Genomic DNA, 20867 nt, shown 5'->3' with positions numbered 1-20867 from the left:
TCCGTTTTAATGTGTCGAGGACTGCAAGACGCTGGAGAATAGTTGGGCTGCCATGGGATACCATGTAAGTCTGGCTTTACGAGATAAGGCAGAATTCCCGAATGCTAAGAGACTATCCTACACGAACTCCTTATTTGTTACGACCAGTGTAGGGTACATCCACCGGGATGAAACGGTCTCAGATCAAGTCGGCAACTTTGTCCCTGGGCTTGGAAGCTAGATGGTATTTAATGGCGCGACAAAATTTATGCCCCGTCGTAAGCTCTATGTACCGCGGGGGCCGGGACGCCTTCGAAATTATTGCGTCGCCGTGTAAATAACCGGATTAGTGAATTGAAAATACTCCTGGGAACGTAACGGGTAAACGAACGAGAAATAATTAACACGATCTCGCGCGTTAGATAATTATTAGAAGCTAGCTTTTCAAAATTTAAACGATTGTCGCGTCACAGGTGTTAATGGAGATCTATTGCTCAACAACGGACAAAAAATATTTAATCTTGTAATTGCTCCATAAAATGCTCGACTCTCGGTGACAATAAGGATGTCTGTTTTTATCTCTCGCGGGGTTGGCGGTTGTGAATAGTAACAGAAACAACCCTCCGTCGGTCGATTTAATACGCTGGCCCTTTGGCGGCTCGTACGTCGTCGATCTAATCCCCTTAGCCGTTAAATTGTGGTCTTAGAACTTAGCGAAGTGCCTCGTAAGTTTAGCTACCTTGGGAAACGCATATCCTCTCCCATCCCTTAGTGAATTTCATCCCTTTCCCTGTGCTTCGTATTCTGTCCTCCGGGCATAGTCATCGTTCGTTTTATCGGCGATAAATCTTCTCGATTTTTTCTCGGCGACGAACCTCGCGCGCAATGTGATTTCTCCATTACAAAATCTTTATAGGCACAGTCGGAGGTGGACGGAATTTTATACCAACGATAGATCAATAGTTGAAAATAATCGAGAAAATAAAGGAAATGGAATATTATTTCACAAAACAGCCCACTTTGGAAGACTCTGATATGCATTATCACCTCCTTTCTCGCTCTCTCCGTTTTCCATTTCCATTTAATCTACGTATTCGTACTTCCTATCTTAGCTACCCAACCTGTTCTTACTCCGCTCCTTCCTCTGCTACAACTTCTTACATTTTCCTCTTCTCTCCTCTCACGAACAATGTTAGTCGAAATGGTTCTAACACTTCGTACATACGAGATCATAAGCTCGAAATTAAAACGGTGAACAGCGTTGGCATGGGACGGGTCGCGAATAAAATGTAAAAAGGGAAGTCGTTAGGAAGTAAGTGCTTTTTTTATAACTTCCAACGACGACGCTTCGTATCCGCTACCTCCACTCGAAATCGTTATATGTTCCATAAAGAAGAAGGGAAGTCGTACCTTCGATAATGAAAAATGGGCATCCACGGTCTGTCTATATTTTTACTGCCTCGGATAAGCATCGAATCCTTGCAATTTTACATTCCAATTTAAGATCTGACACTCTTTTATCGCCAAACATAAAATTAGTTAAATGGAAGTCGAGATCGTTTAATCCAGAACGTAAAGAACAGTCCATCATATCGTGCTCCACTGATATCTCAAACCTTAAAAAATTCTATTAATTTGAAATAACAAAATAACATTGTTCTTTAGTCCCAGCAAACAAAGGCACGTTTACTTTGTGTAAAAAAAAAGATATTGGTAATTTTTCGATTAGTCCTTGATCGGAATAAATTAAACGGAAGCAGTATAATTCAGCGCTTCCGGACCACGTAGCCGCGGATACGGATAAAGCACAATGTAAATGAGATCTTTGCAATTAAAGTAAAACACTCTGCGGGCAAAGTTGATCGCAAACGAGAAAAGTTCCGAGTGTTGTTGGTTTAGGTATCATCCCCGTGGCTGTCGAAAGTTACGAATGTACCAATTTGCTCGGGCAGAAACTTTGCAATTAAGTTCAGCCCGGAGAGGGTCGTCTTTGTAAACCCATCTGCTGAAAACACAATGATTAAAAACATATTCAAAGAAGCGTCGGTTAACGAAATTTATTAATCGCGTTAAACCTTATCGCGGTGCAACTTCGCCGTGCAAATGTATCGTCGTAAGTTTCGCGTTTGTTTTTTTTATGCAGAAACGTGGTTATCGCAAGGGGGGAAAGGTAAACGTTGCTTTTGAAAATCAGCGGAGAAACGCTCGCGACAACGTAAACGAACGGGTAGTAAAGCGGCGAACCGATGTTCAGTTAAACGTTCCTGGCTTGCAATGTCTGCAAACAATAATACCATGATACCCGGGGTTTCATTTTCTACCTCGTCTCCGTCTGCCTGCACTTTGCCCTTTTACTCGACTTTTACGCAGTGTTTAACTTCATTAAACGATTAAATCTTCCTTTGTCGGACCCGTGCTACCAACAGCGCCGCAATTTTCTTCCCTTTTGTCCCAGCTTCATTCGGTTTTGCTATTTGAAACGGATTCTAGTTTCGCGATTTAACTGCAACAGGGAGAATTATGCAACGTGTGGTCGACGCAAGTATCAAAATATCAGTGATATTAATTAATCCAGATAATAAAAAGATTCCTTCTATGCGCCGCGTTTAACCGCCGAACGCGAATATTAAAATTATATCAACGTGGAAATAATTTTCTGGCCGACTATAAATAACGAAAGGGGAGGGGTTGGGGGGCCTGTTAAAGATCATCGTGTTCACTTTTATCAGGGAGGTTCGCCTAACTCTACGAGCTCCATGTCTGGAGAAAACACGGACGAGTTTATACGACGTCTGTTTTTCCTCTGCGACGTGAAATTGATATCGGTATTATCCGACTGCTCCATCGAATTCGCTCGAGGCACTGCTTCCGCCTCGTAATGGGAATTTGATAGTAACTGGTCGAGAGGTATCAGCCCTCATCATGGGAATAATTTCCTCGTCGTATCTGCTGCTCGCTACACCCTCCATGTTAAGATGCGATACGCTATCGTCGGCTTACACGCTATGAGCTTTGCTTCCGTTCTTCTCGATGCAAATTGCCACGGCGAGAAAATTCCGGATTGCACAATTTATCAGACCTGAACGTTTCTCAGACAATATTATTTAAAATACATTAATCAAACGATGCTGAAAATAATCGACGAGTTCTAAAAATTGACCTGTGATGAAATGGATCGTGGTCTTGGGGTAAATCGGCTGGAAACGCAGAATTTGTATCGGACGAAGGCTCGCTAAAGAAACGGGGAACGCCACTTTCATTTCTCGCGGATATTGAATGTGCGTTGTGACGAATGTTACGTGGAATCAGCTTGCAGCGGCCCGGGTGCAAAGCACAACGTGCTCCGTGACACCTATATTGCTGCCATAAATCTAGCAAGGCGGTTGAACATTAACCCAGCGACCGCTGCCTATACTTCCGACACTGGTCTACCTCCGCGCCCGATAAAACGGTTGTCTATACAGTCCGTGATATTATTTACACCGATTTAATGAACCGTAACGGAGTTACGACCTTCCGGGCGAAGTCACGCGTTTATCTGAAAAAGAGGAGTGGCCCGTTATCAGGCGGATAATTCAAGTAACAGAGCCGTTAAAGCTGTTTACAATCTCGTGGTGATCTCTCGAGCCGCTAATAAGTTCCTTCGGCATATTATTAATGGATCTACGACGCGCCGTTGCTCTTTTTAACGTATAAATCACTTACGCGCGGGGGTCGTTCGCGCTATTAATTCCCAGTGTTTTTTTTTGCTTTGCAGTCGATAAATTTACATTTTTAAACGGTATAATTAACGAGAAAGTAATGATCACTTCGAAACTCTCGCTATCCGAGCCCCCGGAAGCGTGATCCTAAATGTCCCAAATAATCCCTCGAAGATCGAAGCACGATCCGATTGAATTTATTCCATAGTTTCGGACGGCCACAATTTATTTTCACTGGAATAACAATAGCGCGATGGCTTCCGATCGAAATTTACTCGTCGACGATACCGCGTCCCATTTTTCACGGCTTTTCATACGCGCAATCACGCCGAATGGTCATAGACGAAATTTCGAGGTATAAATCTCGGCGTTGCGTAGACGAGATAGTGGAGTGGAAAATTGGATGACGATATGGTCGTTTCGCAGGTGGATTCGCCGGTTCTTTGTCCGGCTCGCGAATAAAATACGCTTCGGGACAGTTTTTTTGACGGATCGCGGAACTTTGACGCGACGCGGGTTCCAAAGATCCCGAAGATTTAGATTCACCCGAGGGACGTCCATTATCCGGATTATGAGATAACGAGATCTCAAAGTACAAGTGTAAATTCGAGCGTGCTTGTGCATTTTTCAAGCAAGACAATTACCCGATGAACCCCTGCCCCCGGTACAAAGAGCAAGGAACTCCGCTCCGTTTTTAAACGCGAAAGGAGGCAGAGACTAATTACTCCGATGAATTTTTTAATACCTACTTTCATATTGTTCTCCGGCCGGGTCTCGTAGCTTGTTCTCACATTGTTTTCCCTGTTGCAGAGTCACGACAGCTGGCAAGGACACGACGGTGACCAGGTGAGCATTCACAGCTTAAGTTTGCCGACATTGCTTTGCTTTCGTTCTAAGCACGATTACTTTCTTCTTTCCTCTTTTCCGACATCATGCGCTTTAATTATATCACTCCGCCTCGCTACGGCATCAATCTTACGTCTGTCATGTTCTTGTCTCAATTTGTCGAATGATTTATCGTTACATCATTGTTAACGCGTTGAACGCTTCTCGCGTCTTGACGAAGACATAAACGTAATCGATGGGCCTTTTCAAATATTATCATTGTGTAAATACAGAAAGCGTTCTGAACTTTACAGTTTAGTGAGATTCATAAATATATTCTATTCAGAGATCATCTATGACCACCATAGCACTCGACGCGTTAACAATATTATGTAGCGAATGTTAACTTGGAGATCCAACGTTGCTTGTAGTGTTGCATGTGTTTGTGTTTTTGTAACTGTACGTATTTCTATTATTCCTGATAATTTTCGTTGTTTATCGAATCGTCGAGGAACGAGAGGCGAGTCGAGAATGCAGTCTCGACGAAGGGAATTGTTCCCGGTGTATCGCGAATCGTTCCCGACGGTATTGGCACGAGTTACGTAGAAATGATCAAACCAGAGGGAACTTAAGGCGGAAGAGAAAGAGTGCGCGGGGGAGCAAAAGCAATTTGCGCGACAGTGATGCATGCGATTCGAGTTCTTACCATCTGGTTACGCGGTTAGAACGCGCACTGTATCTCTTCGTTATTAAGGGCGTTGCGGTTTAATGACGCGATGGCTGCAACGACCGGTGCATCAAGGTTGCAACGTTCCTCGTTAAGCACTAGCGATTAGTCGGCGCTGCACCAACGCCTGTGAAAATATTTACCAGTCCGCGGAGTCTGCCTCGTAATGCCTTTTACGCATTAATCGATGCGACCTCCTGTCTCTGGAATTAACCCTTCTATTTGCACAGAGTGTTTGGCTACCGAAAGTAATCCTTTCTGGAGGCGATTTTATAAAACGAAATTTAAAAATACGTTTCACGTTAAATAATAATTCAATGATACAGAGCTACCTGGAGGAAGACTACCGATTGAACCAATTTGTTACTATTCGAGATCGTGCACTCCAATTCTCGTCGCTGAAAATCATGGATTAATCGCGAGTTTGTCGTCGTTTCGCAGCGGGCCATAAAAATTTTGTCGAACAAGGAAAACTACAAGGACATTTCCGCGGGACGAAGTATCGCTTGGTAATTCAGAACGCTCGTGGAACGGTTTTTACGAGGAACGAAAGACGGTGGAGGCACTTAACAATGAAGGCCGGTTGAATGAGATTTAGTGTACCGTCTAATCGGGTTTACTCTCGCCTTAGGGCTCTGTCCCACGCTGATACGCCAATACAGACTCGTTCTACGATAGCAGAGAGACGATGGTGTGGGTGAAGAGCTGGAGTAAGGAAACTGAAGAAAACTGCGAGAGACCAAGTGGTTAGGGAACGCGCGCCGTGAATTTAAAAAGATTCGTTAAACCTTGATACCGCTATAGACTCCCTATCCGTGGAAGTCTTTGTTAAGAAGTTCGACCAGTCCTCCATTTTCGTAATGTTTCGCCGAGTTTTATCCCGGAAAGAAGACTGGAGCGAGCAGACGACTAAACGGTTCTCTCGTTACGGATTCGTGGCTATCGAATAATTAATCGTGACGATACATTTATCTGTGCCACTGCTATGGTTGACGTTGGCGCTAATTCAGCTACAATTAATCGATTTGTTGAAAAGTTTTATACCAGTCGAATACACTGGTTCCACTCTTCTTTACTTAGCCAAGTGTTTGTTCAGTTCATGATCGTACCAAGTATTGATTTGCCTCTATTTTATGTAGAGAAACTATTTTTTTTACGCGAAGAAGTTTAAAGGTGATTCGATAAAGGTATATATTCACAGGGATGACGCCGTACGAATTTCAATATTCGAGGTCTTCATATCGTTCGAGGGCGTCTCGAAGAATCGGGTTTCGGTCGATGGTGCTTGCCATAGACACTCGAACTATAGCGTTTCCCAATAGTGTCCTCCCTGGAGAGGTTCTGTTTCATGTTCCATCTTCTTGTTTCGAATATCCACAATACGTCACCCACCGCGCCATCCATTCGAAGGTTTTGTTCCCTTTGTAGCGATACGAGGCAGATCGCTCTTCCCCTTTCTTTGTTCACGGCGAACAATTTTGCGTCGAGATTCTTTCTTCTCGCGAAAACTCTCTTAAACCAAACCCTTCAGTCAAGCATCCTTTTTGCTACCTTCTTTCTTGCGTATCTCCAGCTCTATTAGGGCGAACATGTCTTTTACGAAATTCATGATATTCCGCCGCGGAGCGAAAAAAGGAGCATCGTTCACGGAATATTTCGTAAAATCTGAACATGTGTCAAGAACAAATTCTGCATACAAAAAAAGCGGAATAAAAATATTCTGTGAATTATTCGACTTTCTTGTTTTGATAGCGGTGTACGACAGTACGTGACAAAAATGTCTGATTAACTTTTCGCGAGCCGGCCGGAGAAACAAGATCGCGCGCGAATGTTTATTTGATATTTTTTTTATCCTTTTTGGATGTGTTTGCATTTCACGAAATATTCTGTATATTTTAAATACGCGCGCGGTTTAATCAAAAGTTATACCCCGTTAAAATACACCACAGGATCGCCCCTGCGTAAATGATAATTTAGTAATATTATAAAAATATGCACGTTTCATTTTTCTCGATCGCGAAGCTAATCCTGCGATTGCTCGGGCCGATATATTCCGTTGTATTATTCGCGGAAAAGGGGAAATTGAATCGAATTCGTTGTGTTATGCTGATATTTCCTGCAGCCCGCGTCCGTGCTCTCGCGAAACTCTTTCGGGAAATCTCGCCACGTGGATCTCTAATAATTTCCTTGTCCGACGGAAGGAGTCCGTCGACGGCTCGCTGCTGGCAAAATACAGGGGCCAAACGAAATCTCGCCCGTGATTTGCGGACGTGTGCTCCCGCGGGAATTGTCGATCGCGCGTGCAGATCGGATTGCTGCGTTGGGCATCGTCGAATTCAGATGAAATCGCCTTCGCGGAGATTTATGCGCTGCACCGTGGACGAATTCGAACGCGTCGTCCGAGACGTCAAATATTTCCATAATAACGTTCACGAGAAATACGCAAATCGTGACGTTTTATCGGGGAGGGATTGCCTTATCTAAACAGCATCGACGAATAGCAGAAAATGAAACAATAAAGTAATTTATTGCGCGAGATACTCGCCGCGATATTTCATATTTCGAAGCGCAGAATGTTCTGCACGTACACGGGAAAGCAGGGTCTGGTATTTTAATTAAGTTGATAAAATCCAGCGTTCGACTTCGTTTTATTTCCCTTTGTGCCGTGCAAAAGAATGTTCTCTGTACGCTTGAATTTTTCATTCTTCGGGGGAAATGCTTATCCGTGGTCGTGCTTATTTCAGAGTGTTCCAAACATCACAGGGAGTAAATTAACTACCAAATAGTCTCCTGAAATGAACAGTTTGCCTAGCGATCGCGGCGTACACTGTTGTAACAAGGTTTGCAGCCCATCAGGCGTTATGCTAGCTTTCATTATGCCGGTACGCTTCTCGAATTCAACGCTTTAATATATTTAATGTTAATTGCGAACACAGTTTCGGAAAGGAAGCTACGGAGGGATAGTGATAAAGGGAATAATAATATCAAATTTTCTTTCTCAATGAAGTATTTATTAAACTCATTTACATGGTTCGTTTCAATTTTACGAGGAATACGTATTATTTGCCTATCGTTCGGAACCGTGCTGGTTTTTAAGATGTATATAAAAATCGATGCATCGAATAAAGCCATTTGTCGAAGCGAGGCTTTTCTGCTTCGATGCGGATCGGTAGATTTACTTGTAAATACGTTCTGGCTACGGCTTTGTTACTCTTGAAAAGGTGGTCCGTCCGTTTTCAGGGTATTAAAAAAAACTCGGAAATCCTCTTCACGCGCAATGTTTCGCAGTAACTAACACGGGAAACAGGGCTCGGTGCCAATTACCTTAACTCAACCCCCTTTACAGCTTTATCACCGCTTTCATTCTTTCCCTCTCATTTTCTGGCTGTCCTCCTCTCGTACGCGCATTGCTCTACACTTGTCCCTTATTTTTTCAGTCTCTTTTCTCCTCGATGAGCATTCGCGACTCTCGCCGCAAATGAGCCACTCCAGTTATGAGAGATTAGCCTAGGGTGTTCGGCAGCTAACTTCCTGTCCTCCTCTGTCTGTGTGTGTGTGTGTGTTTTTTGTCTCTCATTACTAGGGTCGTGCGGAAGGCAGGGACTGCTGAGATCCAACCGCGGGCGAACGAATTCTGAAAAAAAATGCGAGACAGAAATGGAACAGCTCGTGACGTTCGGTACCCCGACACGCACTAATTAAGCTCCAGCATCCTCCTCGGCATTCTCCTCGACATTCCGTTGTGTTCGATGCAATAAACCACGATACCAATTGTTTTTGCGTTGCTATTATTTTCTTTTGTTCACACGTACCCTGTACCTGACTCCTGTCTCCCGTGTTTGACGTATTACCTCGTTCCAGGGCGAAAAATCGGATCCGTGACGCGCCTTGAATGGAGGGTAAAGAAACGAATTTCATTTTCGAGGCATGACCCAATCACGGGCGAACCACTCGACGAAAAAAAGCGAACGAAATACACAATATTATATCAAGGATTCTAACCGGAACCCGGTGTTAACGGTTTGTATTAATATCGATTCAGAAATTTGATGTGCTTATTACTCGCGACCAACTATAATTGAATTTGTAATTGTCAATATTTTAATAGAGAACATTTTGCCTGATATTGGTTTCAACGAAATTCTATAAATTAGGTTAACCGGGTTGCTGTGCATCATCTTGTCCGAGTAACCCAGTTACATGGGTTACTGTATACATATATAGCACTAAGGGGTGAAACCACATTTGGGTTACGGTTAGAATTCCTATACTACACGCGTTCGGTAAATGTGATAATCATTAACTCGATATATACATTTTTATATTTTTTTAAGAGTATTATCAATGAAAATGTATCCAAACAGAGATGATTAGTTTACTAATAACGACGATAGTGAGCAGTATTCATGATCGCGAACAAACGGTTTATCGACAGAGTTTACTGTACAGACACTGCAATACATAGGTGTCACTTATAGTTCCAGCTGGTAGCCTCGCTCCAGAACAATTAATTAGATTCTGGTTGAACCTGTCGTCAACGTTCCCTGCAATTTCACACGATAAACATTTCAAATAATGCAGTGCACAATTTCGAAACAATGCAACGTGAACAGCAACAGAAATTCGATACATATAGAAGCTACTAATTGTTGGTATGCACGATGTAAAAGAAAATCAATCGCCATCGATCAGGTAATGGATACACTCGAATGATTTTCTAGTGGAAATGTATTCCAAACACTGAATATATGTATCTAGTGCTAAGAACAGAATTTACATTCTGCGGTGATCAAACGCGCCTGTAATTAGCGAAGGACTTTTAAATTTTGTTTCGCTGACAATTTTCATTATAATACTTAGCCACAAAATATTGGCTTCGGAGAAAGCATTCATATTAATGGAAACGGAGACAACACTTTAAAAAACTAGTTTATTTGCATGAAAATACCAGAGATTTGCATATTTGTATGCATAAAATTAATTTCTATAATTATTCATAGCGCGATATATTTGAAAACAGTCCCCAGTGTGTAACAATGGATCCCCGGTAGATGATAAATAATACCTATGTTTACGACCGGCTTCAATTTTCCTCTCAGAACATATTCCACGATCGTTTTTTATTTCTAGACTACTTTCGTTTGAAAGTCTATTAAATATGAAATGGATAATAAATTCGGTGCACGCGAACCAAGCAAATACTTGACTATGCAGCCGAATAAAAACGTATACTTTTAAGGATTCGTTCACAATCGGAATACAAATTAATAAGCTTTCGTTTTTTAAATACCTTTCGCTCGATTACACGTATCGAATTTTTTATTCCGTCCTATTTCGCGAATCGTGGTCGGGGCAAATTTCATTTAATCTTCAGAGGCGGAAAAAAGTAGGGAAAGCACCCCTCGTGATTGACCAATCAATTTCTGGGCAACCGGTTTTCGGGACAACGAGTGCCAGTCGGTCGACGCAATTTCCGGTTAGTATAGGGAAATTTGGCCGGAAATCGGCTCAAAGGGCCGCACAAAGGAGCGTTACGCAAACGTTAGGCGGGCTTCGATGCATCGTACGCGATTTCGGCGGGCCCCACTCACGAAGGCGGGGAAGCCCGTTAGAGAAATGCAAATTGTGCCCAGCCAGACAGCATTAAACGTTGCCATTGTTCCACGACGTACTCCGTCGGTGGTGGCACGGTTGCATACGGTAACACGCGAAATGCACCGCCAGCGAAATTGCCTCCCCGGAAATTCTAAAGGTTTCGTTTAAGTTTCCAGGTCATATGGCTCGAAGCGTTAGGAAGAAAAGGACGGTCAGGCATTGAATGCGCTGGGTTGACCGCTTTTGGCTCTGAGCGTATTTATTTTTCGAGAGCAATCAGAAGGAGTTCAAACGGTCGGTTCCGGTACAAACAGAACGAGGAAGCTTCCGTCTGTTTTTTTTTGCAACCGCTAACTCGCACAGAGTCGAACGTCTTATCCCAGGGTCGAATTTGAATGCGAAAAAAGATTCGTTCCGTTCGAATCGCGGGTATTTAGTTCATTCTGCTCGTTGTTCGTTAAAGAAGTATCGAAGGAATCTCGTTTGCGCGCGAGACTTTTCCGCCGAAATGGAACTCCTTCGCTCCGTTCGATGAGCGTTCAAACAGGGAGCACGTTTTTTTAGAAGATTAGATCGGAACGAGTTTCCCTATTCGCAAGCGCGCTACGAAACCTTCCGAGCAGTTCGAAATCCGTAGATTTCTCGGTGGCGAAAGGTTGCATTTAAATTCCATCGGATGCAACGCGAGCGTAATAGCGAAGTCGGAAATTTTTGCCCATTCCGGGACCAGTTGAGAGGGAAAGGAACGTTTCTGCGAATTTAGACGCAGCTACATTCTTGCTACTGACATTAGGCGCAGGAAACAATCGGTTTCTCTGCCGTTTTACAATAGTTTACTCGGACTCTGTAATTCGAATGTTTATTCCGGTACCAGATTTCATCGGTAAACCAGAAAAGGTATTCTTTGAAAACGTTTTGCAATGAAAACATGAGCGCAAACATTTGCCGATTTTAACGAAAACTTGCGAAGCATATTTTCCACACTTTGACAGTTTTTAATATCGAGGATACGAACACGGTTTGGTTACAAGACACGTTGAAATATGGGCTGCTGAAAAAACACACCGTCTACCTGCGGAATAAAAATCTCTCTTCTACTTAATCGAAAATAACAATTTCGAATAGATTTTCATTTTATGGAGTTCGGGGAATTCTGGTACTGGAACAAATATTGTACAATCATGAGAATTAGTTCGAAATTAGTTGGATATAATTTCTCGTGTTAAAAGTGAATTTAAACGGAGTAATATGCAGGTAGCTTCCGAAATTCGTGTAAACTGTCTATCATTACGAATCTGCCCGAAGCGATATCTTCGTATCTATCTCAAGTCCCCCCACCAGAGTACAAAGCCGCACGACCTCGCACGATCGGCCTGGCACGAAACTGGCGTCGCGGTGGAAACGAATGTCTTCTGTACGGTTAGTACGGCCCTGACGGGACTAAGTGAAACACGCGAAAGAGCGAGAGGGAAAACGAGAGGCACGCGGTAGAGAACGCGAGTGCTTTCGTGTAGAGTTGGTCACTTTTTGTCGGAAATAACGGATAAAAAATTACGGTGTCGTGAACTCCCGGAGAAGCAATAACTCGTTGGGCGTTACGTGAAAAATAAGTTTCCACGGTTCGTGTTACCGTTCCGAGAAATGCTCCGTTGCATTGTTTCCGAACAAAAGTTTTGTGCTACTGCGGTTAGAAAGTAAGTTCGAACGTTAACGCGCAAATGATACACAATTACGGTTTCATAAACGATAGTAGATCATTGGATAGATCGTCGGTAGAGCGAAATTAGAGATCGACGATTAAAAAATGTTAGATTTTACCGATAGCCGGCTATGTTGTACGAGTTTTTATTTAAAAAATGTTTCGTTGATACATTGTGGTTAAATGCACGTCGGGAACGGGGAAAAAAATCTGCTTTGGAGGACCGAAACAATAATCGGAGTAAAAGTTTATTTGGATAACGCCCAGCACTGTCTCGCGAGGACGATCGTGCAGGTTCGTGTAAGTCCGGTGAGACTCGGCTCGGCACTCCGTGCATGCAGCGAGGTTCATGCCGGCCGTCGAGCGATGACGTCAGCAGGCAAAGAGGCCCGTCCACGGCCAGCTCGGTAAAGCTTTGGAGAGCTCTTGACGTTTCGACTCTCTGCTGGCACGCTCGTATTATTTTCGGCCGCTCGTTCGATCCCTGGCCGTTCGTTCGATCGGTATCGCGTGTAACTAGTGCTCACCGTGTGGCGGGAAAAACGTTTCGTTCCCGAACGTCGCGCGTTCCTTCTGCGAGTGCAATCGTGACCGAGGAGCGAGAGAGAAAGCGGCACAGAGGCCGGAGGAGGAGGCGTCCGTGGCGACCTAACCTCCCAACCGGTGCGTCGGTGATTTTAATCGGCGTTATAGCAGTGCCGTGTAACCGTGACACGCGACCTGTGGCCAACTGTCGCCAGAATCAGATCGTCCCGGCGTTGGTTCGCACGACGACGCGTCCACGGATTTTCGTCGACCGTGAGTTTCTAACCTATGTTCGCGCGACCGGTGCGCGTCTTCTCGACGCGAGCTGTACACGGACGAGAAACGGAATGGAGTCGGTAAATAAAGAGTAGAGGTGGGAACGAAGGCAGATGGTGCATAGAGGAGTGCAATCTGTTTATGTGGCCGAGAAAGTGTCGCCGTACATATTGACATTCGCGATCGCGCTCGTCCTTTGTTTCTTTTCGTGCCTGCGTGTCGGCTCGAGAAATACATCGTGGCCCGATTGGCGGTAGAAATTCGTTCTGGAGTGAGACGGACGGACGAGAGAGGAGCAACCTGTTTCACGGCTGTGTGCGCGCGTCCGTGTCTCTGGTGGAATGCAGGAATCGTGCGTGCAGGGGCGTCCTGATACACGGCTGATTTCCAACTGACGCCGGATAAAGAGTGCAGTGTCGGTGTAGGCGAATGCGTCTCTCCATTATCGTCTAAATGTGCGGTACGTAAGTGATACTGCTCGAAAAGGTAAAGTGACGTTTACGGTGAGTCCGTTCGCCGCTCCATTTTTATTTTTTTTTTTTGGCGCGCAGTGCGGAAGGAACACGTGGCAATCGGTAAATTAGGGAATTCGTTACGTTTAACGGGCATTGTTCCTAGCGTAGCGGTACATACGCGGTAATCAGACTATTCTCGGAACTAATTAACCGAAAGCCTACGTAACGTTTCGTATCATTACGTGCCGCGGAAGCGATACGAACGAAGGACATTAGATACAACACGCTTTATTATGTTTCGCTAGAATATATATATATATACCTTATCATTTACAATCGTTCTTCGATCGTAAATAGAATATTTCCGTTGCAATATTCTCCGCTGTCAGGCTCGGTTGTTAAAGAGAACGCGCGTTCGAAGTGTGTGTATGTCCACGTGGAAATCGAAGCCTCGCGATCGTGAGTTTCCTTATCCGCGTCGTCATTCGTCGCGGTACGCTGCACAGGAGTACGCTTCGCGCGCACTAGAGTGAGACGGACGGACAACCTGTTTACGATATATATACGTACCCGTGTGCACACGTACACCTCGCAGTGTGCGAGGAAGGTAGCGTACACACAGTTTTCGTGGGAGCGTAGAATCGGTTTTTGCTCCGTCCTCTCGTAAAAATACGTACACGTACGTACGTGTATCGACGGATATCAAGTCGGACGAGGCTCGTGTGCCACTTTAGGCTCCGTACTTTCACTGATCAATCGCCCAGGGCGTGTAGTTCTCGGACCAAAGAGTGCATTCTCTTCGCAGAGGATCTACTAACCTTTACATCGTACTTTTCGATAGCGTGACTCTTGGTTCGAGCACTCAATTCGAGCGGAACCGTTCGCGTCGCGTCTTTCGCGGGCAGCGAGAATCGATTTCGATCGATTTCGAAATAGGTGGCGGTAACGGTCAACGAACGTTACGCGTGCAAGTCAGACCCAGCCATTGGAAACTAACTTTTTAGATGATTTAACTCTTCACGGTATAGGATAATAAAATAGACCCATGTTGCATAGAAATTTTATTTAGTTTTAAATTAAACAAAATTGCTAGCGTATCTTTACTTCTCCTCGAATATTTAAAATACAATTGTTCGAATATTTACGAAATAAAATTGTTCTTGTTTCGTTTACATACTCGGATAAAAGGATTCGTAAGATTACACGCTTCACGTGCTCCGGCTACGCTCGCGATGTATCGACACTACCGATTACGCGTTACATAATCTTCGGCTACAGCACGTGACGCTGTCCGCGGAGGAATAATTTTCTACGTTATTTGCCCAGGCAATTTGGGTTAACCGATCTACGGTTGATGGCAAAAGCATCCGGCCATTAGGTGTATTAAATAAATTTTAATTTAAATCGGATGTAAATCGAGGAGATTTCTTAGTCGTAAGTAGGACGGTTCGGTGTCCCTGGCTTTTATCAGTCGGGTTGCACTTGCGTGAGATATAAATGCGGCACGGGCCCGTAGGAAATAGGCCGCTGGGGGAGCATAATACGGCTCCGTGTCACCGTAATCGCGACACAGAATCTATGATGTATTTTACGCATATAAAATTACCGGTCTACGCAACGGTCTCGTGTTTCCTTTAGATTGAGTTTTCAACCGGCCGCGGCACTTTCACGTTGCAATCGTACGTTAAACTCGGCGCGAAACCTTTGGAGAAGGGGCCGAATATTATCGATACCCGATCGTTTCTAATTACAAGATCGTGTTTTACACTTATGATTATACGCGAGTCACAGTTCGAGACCGACCATTCGCGCATACAATGGTTCTGAATTTTCGTTCGTTAAAAGTTCGACTCGTGTACCGGTCGTATTTTAATTGGCCTATTTACATACCGTACGTTTCAAACGGGCACCGATGTTTGAGAGATGGCAGAACGTAAGTGATTTTCTACTGAAATTTATTCCCACGATTCCTTCCGCACGAGTGGATTCACGTTGATCTTTTAATGCGAACGTATCTCTGCCTTTTCTTTCGTCGAAGTGCGGTCCCGTGAGTTTCGTGAGAAAATTATGTGGCACGGTGTTCTCTGAGCGTGCGGATTAATTGGATTAATTTACATCGAGCGTCGATCGATCCAAGTAGAGGAGGATGACCACCAGGCGAAAGAAGAAGTCGCAAGACGGGTTCCTGAAGAAGGTGTCGAGCCTGTTCAATCTAGATACGGTGAGTCACTCGCAAAAGAGGAACGCGGTGTCACGAATTTCGTGTCACATCGGTCTATTCTATTTCGAATACAATCTTTTAGCGTTACGGTGGCTTTTGTCGCCATCGTGCGCCATTGTTCCGTCTACCGGTTGAAAGCATTTTAGCGTAGGAAGTCGGAAAAAGAAGTGTCAGGAAGTTGGGTCTGTTTTAGACGCGTCGACCCGCTCTCTTAAGCACTTTCGAATTAAAACTCCATTTGTTTATCTAGGAAAGATAGGAGTTGACTGACAAATTCAAAGCTTAATAGTCATAGGAACATTTACGTTTAATTAAATAACGAATACATATTTATATCGTGTTTACAGGAATTCATCTTTTATCGATCTCGCGAGCAAAAGATGCCAATGGCATTTTAAATATTCGTCTCCGTAACGCTACTGTAAAGTAATTGCAGCACGTAACATTATGCGCTCTTTAAGCGGAACAAATACGACATTAATCTTCAATAAGTACCGGGTACGCGTAATAGCGAAGTCTTTGAATAAAAACAGACGAGACCTTGATAACCGTGGACGAGCGGTTGTCGGATCGCGGAACACTTTATTAAACCGAACATTTCGTTCTGCGTAATGCATTTATTCAGGTGCATAGATCTTACCGCGTAAAAACCGAGGAAGGCTAAACGATGTACCGACGAGTTTACAGAGTAATATCGCATCCCACCTGGATGAAACGGATTACAAATGTTTCTGTTTTTCTTGCTCGCCTGGGTAGCTCGTTCGACTGCGAACCATTTTGCAGAACGAGCGGAACGAACGAAAAAGGGATTTGCATTGTTGTTAAATTGAGTAATATTTTGTTTTCTGCTCTCTCGGTGCGCTTCGTTTTCCCTCTTTCCTTCTCGAGGCAACGAACGTGCAAATAGTGAAATCTGGGTGCATGAAAGTGGTCGAAAATTGAAACGAACACGGACAGTGAACAGAGATTAAATTTTATTAACGAATATCCTGGTTTTTGATAGAAGAGGCATCAGTTTAGTTTCGCCTTGCCCTACAGTCAGCCATGGCAACACAACGATGAATTATTTGCCACGAACCAACGTAACAAGTCCAAAGCAACTTGTGAACTGATTTAGTATTCGTCGCAATCTATCATTAAATAATACACCGTGGCACGAAGTGCTATGAACGTAACGTACAGACGGATTACACGGACGAAAGTTCGTAATCGTCTAATTCATAACGTTGCAACTGCGAGGAAAGTCGATTTCCCACCCGTACCCAGCGTTATTAACTTCCGAAAGGTGCTAGTTTTCCGCGACTCGAGCAATATCGTTATCGTCCGATAGCGGCGATCGCGTTCTGAAAACACGACCCTCTCCATTGTCGGGTCGTATCTGCTCTTTTCACGGTAGAAAACGAACCGTCGTGCCTCCGGGAGAACGAAAGGAAAACGAGACGGCCGTGAAAGTGGAAAAAAGAGATCGCGCGAGAGGCAACCTCGCCGAACGCAGAGGGGAAAACGTTGCGAAGTTCGGTGGAAGTGTGAGAGAATTGCCGTTGAAAACCGTTCGACCATTTTTCTCCTTGATTTCTCGAACGTTTCGCGCGATAAGGAAACGTGGAATAACTCGGAGAGGTTCCGTACACTCTCGGATAAAGGAGGAAGAAACGAGGAAGTAAAGGAGAACCCGGAACGTAAACAACGTCGTTGCGCAGCTTCAGTCGCACACAACGAGTTTTGCAGACAAACTGCAATACAATCGTGATGTTTCTTTCGCTCAATTGTGTTTACAAATGTCACTATCAAATTCTTCGATACCGGAGAGCTTGTTGCAGGGAGTATCGGTGATATTGCCTTCCTACGGAAGCTAAATTCGGTTCGGTGCTCAGCGCTGAGAGTTATGAGTCTTTCTAGTTTGGGGGCACAAACAGACGATTCTTTCTCTAGTTTGTTAAAGTTTCGAGTTTTAAAAATTGCTACGTTGCAGGACTTTAATTTCAACTCTCGTATCGAATATCCAAGACAGAGTTCTCTGTTTGAGAAGTACTTTTCCACGAGGAAGATCAATTTCACTCGATATGTTTACTGATAGGTACATGGCTCCACGGTAGATAATGAAGTCGAGTCTCGTAACTTTTGATAAATAGTTTGGCAGAGCCGTGCGTGTGTTTCTAAATTTTGATCGTTCGTAAATGAGCAGAGTCCTATTAAAATTCTGCGCGGTCGACGTTTGTTTTCCTTCGCGAAATCAACGTGTTGGTAAGCTTCATCGAGCGTCGTAAGCGGCCAGTTTACATTGGCACCTGATTTCGACACGTCCAAGCCGCTTCGTCGGTCCTAAGTCAACCTGGACACCGTGGCTTGGCGTAAGCTTCCCCAAACTGTACACAGTTTGCGAACCAGTGAATGCCGAAATAATTTTGCGGTGGAATTTACCATCGAAACGCGGAGCAATGTCGTAATACTTATATCCTCGCGTTCGACGAATCAAAGAAACCCTTCTATTCGTCGGTTTTTCCTAAAACAGCGTGGTAGATTTACTTTTTCCTTAAAACTCCCACGATTTCGTCACGTAACTCGTCATCGTTGTGCCACTTACAGGCACGTGTGCCCGGTTATGGACTCTCCGTGTGTCTTTTGTCCTCGATATTCGCTCCTCTCTTTCCACGATAACTTCTCGCCAGAACTTTCTAAAATACAATTTTTGTAATCTATTATTTGTAGTTTCGGAAATTTTGGTTCGTTCTCGAGTTTCCTTTTTCCCAAGGTACGCCTACTCTCGAGTCGATGGTAAAAACGAGACGCTTGGATAACATTCTCAAGGCCAACCTGACCTGGTTGACACGTTGTCGCGCGCATGGTTAACAGGCTGGCGCGTTACGAAATCACGGTAAACAGGTCGGTGATAATTGACATGGATTAACAGTCAATTGAGAATCGAAGTGGCTCCTGCCGCGTCCGGAGCTGCATATGCATTTCCTCTTCTTGGCTCGTAACGCGTTCGCCAATGCGTGAGACCACGGATGGTCTTATGCGAGGCCTCCTGTCGTATGCGTTCCGTTGTACGAGCGCATCGTTCACGCGCACACACGCACTCGTAATTGGATATCGCCGCGACCTTCGCGCGAAATACGTGATTTCAGGCTTGAAATCGCGGATTGTACTTCTAATCCTTCGCGAACGAGCTGTAAAAGAGCCTAAAGCATCGCGAAATAAAGAATAAAAATAAAAAAACAATGAAACGGTCCAGCGGATCGTTGGTTTAAAGGCTGAACTGCGTCGCGTTGCAATAAACTCGCTGTGATCGTAAGCAAGTCGAATGTCACGGAGGATAATTGGAGAGGAAGTAACCCCGTCGATTCGATTACCCTGCTTGTCATTCGTAGGAGAATTTGATTTTGTATGAGAAACTGAGTTCTTTTTCTTTACGGAATAATTTTTACTAGAATCCTTAGCACCCGTGTCGTCGAAGGATTAATCGCGAAAGAAAAGATCATTTTTGCCGTTGTAGCGGATTATTTGTCCTTGTTCGCGGCACGCAGTACTCGCTGTCGACTTTTTTCGTTGAGCACCGCTGACTTTGACGCGTCTCTTATTCCCGTCAGACGCAGACCTCCCTCGGTCGACCTTCCGGAGGTGGTTGGAAGTGGAGGTTGGCCCGCAAACCTCGGCGAGCTGTGCACCGAATGTTGAATCGTATAACTTGCACATGCTTCCCCCGTTGCCCGTAAGAACCTTCCACCCACCCCCAGCTGTGGACCAAACGCCATTGAATGGAGTGTTTCACGGCAGGCTGCCGGCTCCATACGTTTCGTGCCAGACACGACGATCTCCCTCTTATTTCCTTTCTGCTCTCGCTTCCGCGCGATCCGCATTCTCGCTTTGTCTTTTTGCGCGCCCCAGTCTCTCGCATTCTTCGCGGGAGACTCTCTCCCAGGGTACACCTCAATCTGCAATCGCCTAAATTCTTTCCCAGACCGAATACCTGGCCGTGTTATTGCGCTTTGAATTCCTAGCCAACGAACACCGAGAGATCGTGTCGAGAAAACGTACAGCCGAGATTCAAGTTGCTCGGATCTCGATGAATTTTACAGCAGCTTGAGAAATAAATTCCATCGATCTTAACCTTTTCTTTTCTGCGACGAACTATCAAATTACAACGTGTCTTCCAACAGTGTGATAATATGATTAGAATCGTGGAACAGTAGCTGCTACTTCCCAGGTACTTAGATCGGAAATATACTTTCACGAAACGCGTAAAATTTTCTGCGTATAGTTAGAGCAGTCGCTATGAATAATGCATACGGCGACACCGTTATGTCTTATTTTCTGATTGGTTCGCAAAGTATTTCCATAAACCGCTCTACTCGAATCCTAACGCCATTGTGCATCTTTTCTTTGTTCGTCCATGTTGCAATCGTTGTTGAATAACAAAATACGCGTCTCTCGTTATTTTCCGAAACACTTCTCTTTCGCTCGATTCAACGGGTACAGGGTTTAAACGGGGTCCAATTATAGCAAAGATTTTCGCCTATTTCTGCTGGAATTTCTGAGATCTTTATACTCTTGTACGCGGTGCCGGAACAGGAAGTTGGAATCGAATTATGAGGGACGGAATCGTTTCGAGTCAGATTCTAGGTAGCATTTACGATTCCCGTTGCTTTTCACGTGGGACATCCAGCGGTATTCCATGGATCGTTGTTAGCGTTCGCAGTCCAAAGTGACGGGACGATTCTCAGGGCCGTACATTTCCCAGGCACGCTTCGAGAGTTCGAGGTAGCAAAGAGAGGAAAAAAAAGGGGGAAAAAGTCACTTTGCGCTAAGGTAAGGTCTCCGAGGGAGAACGATCCAATTTATCGTGCACCCAAAAGCTTTGTGT

At 44.4% G+C, this 20867-nt stretch overlaps 1 protein-coding gene across 8 annotated transcripts in view; it reads left to right on the top strand.

The window, feature by feature from the left end:
* LOC122395825 (disks large homolog 4) overlaps positions 1-20867 on the top strand; it is a 292810-nt gene that overhangs the window by 145039 nt on the left and 126904 nt on the right. For all 8 annotated transcript variants that reach the window (XM_043393710.1, XM_043393714.1, XM_043393711.1 and 5 more), the window contains exon 5: positions 4491-4526. In XM_043393710.1, coding sequence (XP_043249645.1) covers positions 4491-4526 — 36 coding nt within the window. The remainder of the gene's footprint in view (positions 1-4490; positions 4527-20867) is intronic.

This window comes from Colletes gigas, unplaced genomic scaffold (genome assembly GCF_013123115.1).
Source record: "Colletes gigas isolate AHSC1104 unplaced genomic scaffold, ASM1312311v1 Colletes_gigas_Sc00006, whole genome shotgun sequence".
NCBI lineage: Eukaryota > Metazoa > Arthropoda > Insecta > Hymenoptera > Colletidae > Colletes > Colletes gigas.
Note: the sequence above shows the minus strand (reverse complement) of the source record. Positions and strands in the feature narration are given on the sequence as shown.